Here is a 9,109-nt window from a genome sequence, read left to right on the forward strand (position 1 = left end):
ATAATATACAGACTGTCGCAGATCCAGCTCCCTGCATTAAATCCTTTACTGATTAACACAAACCAGCATCAGCGATATGGCCAAATTATAATTTAAAGAAATATCCATTTACTGTATATAAAAAAAAAAAGATACCAAAAAGAAAAGAAAAAATAGAAATAAAAACAGTGACAATGTGGAAAAAAATAAAATAGGAAAAAAAACCAAAACAAAATAATGACAATGCAAAATTAAAGTGGAGTCTGGTCAAAAAGCTGCAGCAAGAACATAGGAAATAAGAGCAATCCAGTAAAACGGTTCTTCTCTCTTGTTCACTGCTTATTTTCTTTACTTTATCTTCTGTGCTCCACCTTGGAAGGTTTGAATCCAGTGATATTCATGAAACACTATCAGGCCATTATTTTGTTCTGTAAGGTTCTCTATTCATCCATTTTGAGTACCTGCCTTCGTCCGTCTCAGGGTAGCTCGTCCATGGTACATCACGCTCATACACACGTCTGTTGTACACTCACACCTCTCCTTGTGGTGTGAGGCACTGAAAGCACAGATTTCCAACACAAAATGCACATCCAGAGGCCCCCTGTGAACAAAAGACAGATCTTTTTGGTCTGTGTCTCCAATACCTACTCTTAAAAAATGCAACTGAAAAACTGTTTAACAAAAATGTCTTTTTTAATAGGTTTTTTCTTTTTAGAGGTATGGTAACAAAAAGATTTCAGATTCACAACACATCATACTATTTTTCTGTTCAGCTACAAAAAAAATTAAACTAAAATACATACAGTATTAAACAAGGACAGTCCAAATCAATTTATAAAATGTGCACTCTGAAATTAAAAGGAAACAGGTAATCATTGCAAATATCCACATTTTAGAATGACAGTTCAATACATTTTCAGACCATTCTAATCCAACGACCATGGCTTACAGCTCAAAATTAACATTACACTAAGCAGTCTTCCTCGTGCTGGATTTGAAAATGTGTAGTTTTTGGAGGTCTCCCTGACGGAAGCTTTTTCTTTTTTTTCATTTTTGGAAGGTGACAACATTCTGAGGTGAGGGTTGGGGAGACCTTTTGTCTTGTTTTAAGTTCCAATGTATTCTAACTTCTCAGCGGCTCTGCCTTGAAAAAGCACATCAGTGTGTGTGTGTGTGTGTTTTTTAATAATTATGTATAAATAGCTCAAATTAGGAAACTTTTTTTAGCTTTCAAATACAATGGAAACTGACTTTGATCAGATTTTCCTTCTAGCCACTCCATCTGATATTCAGTGCTACTTTCACATACTTGCATATAACCAAAAATAATGACAACCTGAAATCCTTACAGAAACCCATTTGCCTTAAACTCAACTTGGAAGAAGTCTAAACCTAGAAATGCTGTTTCAGATTCCAAGCACATGTATTGACATACATCAAGAAATGCTTAACCCAAAACAGCTGCACAGGTTTTGGCTGGGAACTGTTAGACTGAGTCCCATGCAGAAGTTCAATATCCACACATTTACAAAGCACACATATCTAAACTAAATCATAAATGTATTTAAATTGAAAGGATCAGGTTGTCATGTTGTGGAATATCTTACAAAAAGAGTTCAAGAATCAATACATCAAAGAAACCCCAAAAATATAAAGTTTAAAAAGTGTGCTCCTGGCCAAACAAAATTGGACTATGGGTGGTGGTGGTGGTGGTGATTAAATCCTTTAATAAGTCATGCTTCATATTTTTCCCAATCAATCAATAAAAAAGATATTTATTTAGAATAAAAGTATTATTGCTATTAGATTGTTTTTGATTTTGGTTGTGTTGTCCATAATGGAGCGCAGCATTCTAAAAGTTGCAAAACTGCAAAATATAGCTAGAGGTTTCCTCAATGCCAGACATTATCAACTTAAAAGGTTACACACATAGAAAATCAGCTTATTCAAATGTCAGAATTAACTACAAACACACAAAAATAAAACAGCTGCATTAATATAATAGGTAATATCCTACAAAATGCTCATAAATCTCCTGCAGTATTCTTTATTTTAAAATAAATACAGAAGAAAAAGTGCAGGTAAATTGTATTGGCTTAAAATCATTGCTGGTTACAGAACACACTAAGTGGCAGCATCTCCTTTACTGTGGTTTTAAAGATGTTACTGTAAAACACTGTTTCAATGAAGTGCCAGCATACAACACGTTAGACTGTAAAAGCACACTTAAGTCATAGATGCAATTGTAAATGGCAACAATGGTGGTGGATTTCTGTCTTTTACATTAGTTATTGCCTCATGAATTAATCTGTCACCTGTAACACTGGAAAATGAAGATTTTGTTTCCTAAACACAATTGTGTGTGTTATCTAATGGCCTGCTGATCACAAAATTCACCTTTACATTTTTATTTCAAATACCACTTTCTTGCAATCACCAATTTTTGCGATTTCCTTTTGTATTATAAATGTACATATAACGTATAAATAGAACAGGAACATCTGTGGTGATCTAAAAATAGGGACACTGCTGCTAGGAATGCAGCTTGGGCACAATGAGGCAGCCATGCTAAAGAGTCTCCTTACATTAAAAGGAGCGGCCACTCCCTAAGGGCAGAAAAGCGTGGCACATAAACCACTTGTCGACCCAGCAAAGATATTCATGTCTGCTCTTCAAATAACATTTGAAATTATGAAAAGTTCTTGAAAGTGATTAACAAAGAAGGTAAAGGATTTCAATATTTCAGACAGATATTTCCATAAATAACTGATACCAAATTAAGGAAGGCATTTTTGTTGGCTTACAAATCAATCAGACACATCATCAATGACAAGTGGCTCAAGAATCTGCTAGTGGGGCACTGGAGGAAATCACATAGATAGCATTCAAGGCTGTTCTGAATTTTCTTTTAGACTACAGAGCACTAAATTACATCCAACATACTTCAAGCAAACATAACTGTGAAGTGCAACAGGTCACTAAAGATTCATTTCTGCATTCACCGTTAATCTTGGTGCAGTTAGTGATGAACATGGTGAAGGCCTTCACCAGGACATTGCAATGATGAAAACACAGTATAACGGCAAGTGGAGCCCATTAATGCTAGGTGACTATTTTTTGACACTGAAACCAGACACCTCACATGCAAGTTCAGCCTTCTACTAATAGGGAGCCGAGTTCTGGGGCAAACCGTGACAATGGGCGTCTTCAATATGGGCATAGCCACATATTGACAAGTCAGGAAGCAAAACTTTTGAAAAAGTAATTTGTTATCCAGTGCATTCTGAGATGTTACACAAACATAGGGGTTGTTTGACCTTTTACTGAAGGACTGGTACACTGCAAACTTTCATATATCAAGTACATGCACATTGAAAACCAACAGCCAAGAATGGAGAAACATTTAAGCTGTGTAAAAGAATTCATTTGTTCCATCAACAAACATGTACTGATTTTACCTGAAATTATCAAGTGAGTTAACTTCTATAGCGCTGCCAGCATTCACTTACATGCTGGAAATGGTTTCTTCAATGTATTCATTTTTCAGCTGTGTTTGAGCAAAATCTAGTATTGTTTGTAAGATTTGCAAACTGTCACATTTAAAAAGAGCAGATCCGAGCAAAGAATGGATTCTTTTTCCAAGCCTTCCTTCACCTTACTTCGAACATAAAATAGCCAGCTATTCCAATTAGTCTTGAACTATGAAACCTATAATAAAAATAAACAGATTGACTGTCTGAGGTAAAAAATGCAAAAAACAAAGCATTTTAGTGATTAATTTGAGAAAAAGTATATTATCATAACCTATTTATAATTTAAAAAAAGATTTTAAAAAGTTGTAAATATTGTATAAAATTAATTATATCACAGAAATGGAGGGGCACTTATCCGCTGGACATTGCCATGCCCTCATTTGATTTCATTAAACATTGTGGTGAAAGGCATGAGAAATGCAATGTATTTTATTTGACTGTTAAGAGACATAGCATATTAACATTTGTTTTTGGTAAAATGCAAAATGAAGTGTAACAAGGCTAGGAACTGCATGTCAGTCAAAAATGAAGACCTAATTTCTAGATATTAAATTGTTCAGCAAACAGCATGTTAACATACTGTATGGAAATATTAAAGCCACTGTAAATGACATAACATAAAGGTACCTCACATTTCACCCTCACTATGTTATATCTAGATGTTGTGGTTAATCTACTGTATGGAAATTAGCTAAAGGGTCTGGAGGCTAATAATTAGCTCAGTTTCTCCAATAGAAAGCCATACTTTTTGAGACATGCACCACAAAAATATCAGCATCAGACGTCAGTTAATTGCTTGCTATGTGCATAATTAGATCACAGCTAGTACTCCAGAAGTCCGATAACTACAATAATGCTATAAAGAATAAGTAAAAGAAACAAATAGAAAGTGTAAACAGGCACTATTTTGAAAACAACTACATATAAACTTTGTAAATACAAAAAGTTTAAGGTCAATCAAACCATATAGGGCTGCCATATGCACCATTTTCAAAATGATGCTGTAATGTATAGTAGGAGTAAATAATCTCTGCATTTAAAAAAACGACAAAACATTCTGGCATCTGTGCCAGGGTTCAATGTCGCCCGGCATGCACAAGAGGGCTGCAACATACGATGAATAAAGGCAAAAAGAAGTGCAAAGACAGACAGATGTAAGGGCTAGCATATCTGGTGAATAGAGATTCATAAAATGTATGAAGTGATCAAAACTGACGGACTTATTATTGTAAAATTGTGCCCGTTTTAATAAATTGGCATTTCGCTATATTTGTATCTCAAACCCAAATTGGGTGAAAAGGCAAATCCTATACTAGCATTAAGAAGCATTAGTCCATCATAGGGCTCATTCACACAGGACCTATTAGAATCAGCTTGCTACCTTATTCTGCACATCTTTGAGAAGGAAAACTTATGGGGAAAATAGAAGAATGTGCAAACCCACACAGAAAATTACCAGGTGTGGAATTCTGGAAGAAACTGCTGGATCAGTGAGTTAGCACCACTAACCTCTGTACCACTCTACCACCAAACAGGCATACTCCTCCTCCTTCTTCTTCCAATTTTTACTTTCATACATAAAAAAATGGACGTATATATACAAATATTCAAAAAAATAATTCGTTCTGGAGAATTTGTTGAGGGAGATGCAACTATATCAAGTAACTAATTTTCTGGAGTTCTGTCTCACCGCCTTCAACCTTTGCACGTGTTTCATGTCTGAATTGCCAAACTGTTTAGATGCTGTATGTGCTCTGTCTGACACACTAACACTGAAGACTTACAGCCAGCAAATTATTCAGCACAAGTGTGTCAGAAAACGCTGTTGGAGCTCCTTTATACCAACACCACTATGCCAGCATAATACTTTACTGTGACTGAGACTGCCAAGTCAGAAGTTTCTTTAACCCCCACCAACCCCCGTTGTCTTTCTTTTTAGCCATTCCAGTGTGTTCAGACTGTATTGTATGTGTATATAGACAAATTTCCCCCTGGGGACAAATAAACTTCTATATATCCAAACTGCCTGGCAACTAATTGCCACCACTAGTTATTCTAAGCACAATAAAAATAATGTACAGGAAAAATGTAGTGGGACTTACCATATACCCATTCACAAATGTGTTAAAATGTGAATACTTCAGCCTCATTTCACTTTGATTCATAACATATCGATTGTCAGCATTGTCATAGGCAGCTAGTGATCAAATGGTTTAAAATGCAGCATGTCAATAAGCTCTCAACAAAGCTTTGTTCTACAATGCCCTGCCCCTTCCTGTTACTGTAATATTGCACTGTAGTTTAACACCAATGATATACTTGTAAATTTTGTTTTGAACTAAAATAAGGGAGCAAGGCTAGTTTTTAAATGTCCTTTCATCTCTTAGATTAAATTTCAACTATTTCACAAATAGCCATTCTTGAAAAAGGCAAACTAAAATTCTGATGTCAGTATTAGAACGATCTGCAGCACCTTTTCTGAGGGGACACAGTAGCAATAAACCTTCATGGAAATTAGTTTTCTCCAGCTTAGATGATAGGACGGAATTTAAACATGTCAGACATTTCAAACAAGGCTATGACATGCACTTTGTGTTTGACTCAGATTTCAAGGAACTTCAAAATACAAGGTTACAATGCATTTGGCGCAACTTTCTCAAAAACTTTACAATGATTTTTCCATTACAAAATGTATCTCAAACGGCTGCTAGTGTAACCGACCAAAGTTAAAATGTTTTATTTTAGCCTGAGGGACTGTTACTGTAAATTGTACACAGAATATTATTTATGCTGGTGCTACTTGATAAGAAGAACACACAATACAAATAACAAATACAAACTTCAGTTTCTCCATTGTTTTGAAATGGTGTGAAGAACATATACATATGAGCCTTCCTAAATTAAAAGATCTAATTTAAAAAGCAAATGCAATTTAGCAGGCACTGGTAGAAAGATTACTAATACTAGGATTTGGGAGATATTTTAAATGTTTTCAGAATTGATCTCAAGTATCAATTGAGGAAAACAATATCATTTAACTCTTTCATGTGAGAAACACCACAGGGACATCAACACCCACTCCCAACCCCCTTCATCTTTTTCAAATGGTTATTAGCACATGTTGTAAAAATCACCAAAAATACACATGCAATACAAACAGGAAAATAATGAAAAAAAAAAAAAATTTCAAACATGTTATATTCAAGAAAGGACTGTTTGCAAGTGTTAATTCCTGTTGTCAGATATTTTCAGTATTTTATGCACTTAATATCTGTAAACAGTCCATAAATACTGTTTACCAACTCTAACCTTGTGGAAAAGAACCATATAAACAAAAATATATATTTTTTACCAGAGAACACTGATTATCACGGGACTACAAAATTATGATCCTGAGTTTGCAACTGAAAGGCCAGAGAACTAAAAAATTAAAACAATCTTGTAGTAAAACCTATATATTTCTATTCAATAAAAAGGAATGTTTGGTATTGGTTTATTCCCACAATATTTGCACCCACATCCAAATGATTAAGAAAAATTCTACACCCTCCCCAAATCACTCAAAAATCTTGTCAAGCACAATCAGAGGTTGTACATTCAGTCACTGTGCTCTTCCCAAGTTATCGTTTTGCATGGTGGTTTGGCCGTGGTACCATTGTGGGCTTGGAGGCAGATGCAGATGAAGAGGCAGCAGAGGCAGAGGCCACTGCATCCTCAGCCTCTTCCAGCTCGCCCTGCAGTTCTTGGCTGACACTAGACTGTAATGCAGCAGGTGTAAGCCACTCTTTGGGCAGGCAACTCTGGAGAAATGGGATGCAGGAACTGAAGTATGCCAAGCGGTTCACCCAGCGAGGGATCTCCCTTCCACAGAGGATCTGAAAACAAACAAAACAATACAAAATTAACTTGTTATTAAAATGTCATAATTTTTTACTAATTAAAAGTAAAAAAAATAGCACTGCTGCCTCACAGATTTACAGTCTTTAGACAAATTCCTGGACAGGAATTGGTCTGTATAGAGTTTCGTTTGGCAATTGGCCTTTCTCTAGATACTTCAAATTTCTTCCCACAGCCCAAAACCATGTGTATCAGTTGAGTAGGTGATTTTGAATTGGCCTGGTATGGATATAGGTATGAGTGTGCCATGTGATGGACTGGCACCCTGTGTGCCCCATGCTGCCAGGATATGCACTGCTTTCCTGTGACTGTGAAATGGAAAAGTGAGTTAGATAATACATGGATAAAACTAAAAGTCACATTAACCACAGAATGTGACACCCCATAATAATGGTATTCTCCATTTTTTTTTTTTGTAGATTTATGTTGACACAATGAAACAAGGGTTAGAAAGTACAGATCATATTACTAAATGGTAAAAACTGACAAGAATAAAACAAAACATGAACACCTAACCGATGAATACTAAAGATATTATATTGGCAAATAATGTGGAAATAAGTGGAAAGGTGGATAAGTAAAAAGTAAATACAGCTTTTATATTCCCACACTTTGTTACCCTTAAAAGTATTGTCTTTAGTACAAAATTATTGTTAGTGTTAGAAAGTTTTTTTTTCCAAACAATAATGCAGCAAATAATACCAAATTGCAATAAATAAATATGGCCCTTCCATGGGTGGCTTATGGCAGTGACAAAAATACTATGAGATATGTCTGACTGAAAATTTAAAAAAAAATTATAAAAAAAATTGACATGAGCATCAGTAGGCTTTGCACTATTTTATAACATTTTAGTAATTATTTACCACTCTGATGCTGATCTTTCTAATAATAAAATAGGTTATTATGACAGAAATTTATGAAATAATTGTTGATAATTAATTGTAGAATTACAGTATTTGAGGGTTCCTTTATGCAACTTTCTCTTGCATGATTTGGCTCAAAAACGAATCACCACATCGTCATCTCATAACAGACTTAAGTTTTGAGTTTGGCATCTTTACATCCAGTTGTTTTAAAAGCTCAAGACCGTCCTCAAGAAACTGACACACAGATGCACAAACATTGAAATATCGGTGTCAAGGGACCCTAAAATGTCGAGATCACTCAAAAATTGAAGATAGTTATTTATGAGAAATCTAAAGCTATCACCCAACATCTATGGGGGAGGGTGAAAAAAAATATGTAAGAGGTAGAATTACCAGAGATTTTTTGACTGAAAGGCAAGCATTATAATCATCACACCACCATTACACCCAGAGTGGCACTGTTTTTCTGTCGAAAGATCACTCACTTTTTCATATAATTCACTGTTTGGAAACTTTAATTCTATTTCCTCACTTTGTCCAGATATTATTTATAAACTCGCCTGTAAATTTACAGATGGAATGTGGAGACAAAATACAAATTAAGGATCCCAAATCATTATTTCATTAGATTCAATTGTTGGGCTGCCACCACTTTCTCTGACCCAAAGCTGCTCCCATCACAAAATTTTATGTCAAAAACCGGACTAATGCAATTTAAAATATGATAGAGAAACAATGTCAGCTGTGGTATATTTGCTACACGTTTTGACCCCAGGCTGCACATGAAGACCAGAAACTGTGCGCTATGAAGAGATTAAAAATCCATGTTAA

The 9,109-nt window shown here is 35.2% G+C and overlaps 1 protein-coding gene across 1 annotated transcript in view; it reads right to left on the reverse strand.

The window, feature by feature from the left end:
- Positions 1 to 653: 653 nt before the first annotated feature.
- The window catches only part of LOC120516602 (deubiquitinase DESI2), a 154,463-nt gene continuing 146,007 nt past the window's right edge, over positions 654 to 9,109 (reverse strand). The window contains exon 5 of the mRNA XM_039738388.1: positions 654 to 7,387. Coding sequence (XP_039594322.1) covers positions 7,133 to 7,387 — 255 coding nt within the window. The 3' untranslated portion in view covers positions 654 to 7,132. The remainder of the gene's footprint in view (positions 7,388 to 9,109) is intronic.

Source organism: Polypterus senegalus, chromosome 16 (assembly GCF_016835505.1).
Source record: "Polypterus senegalus isolate Bchr_013 chromosome 16, ASM1683550v1, whole genome shotgun sequence".
NCBI lineage: Eukaryota > Metazoa > Chordata > Cladistia > Polypteriformes > Polypteridae > Polypterus > Polypterus senegalus.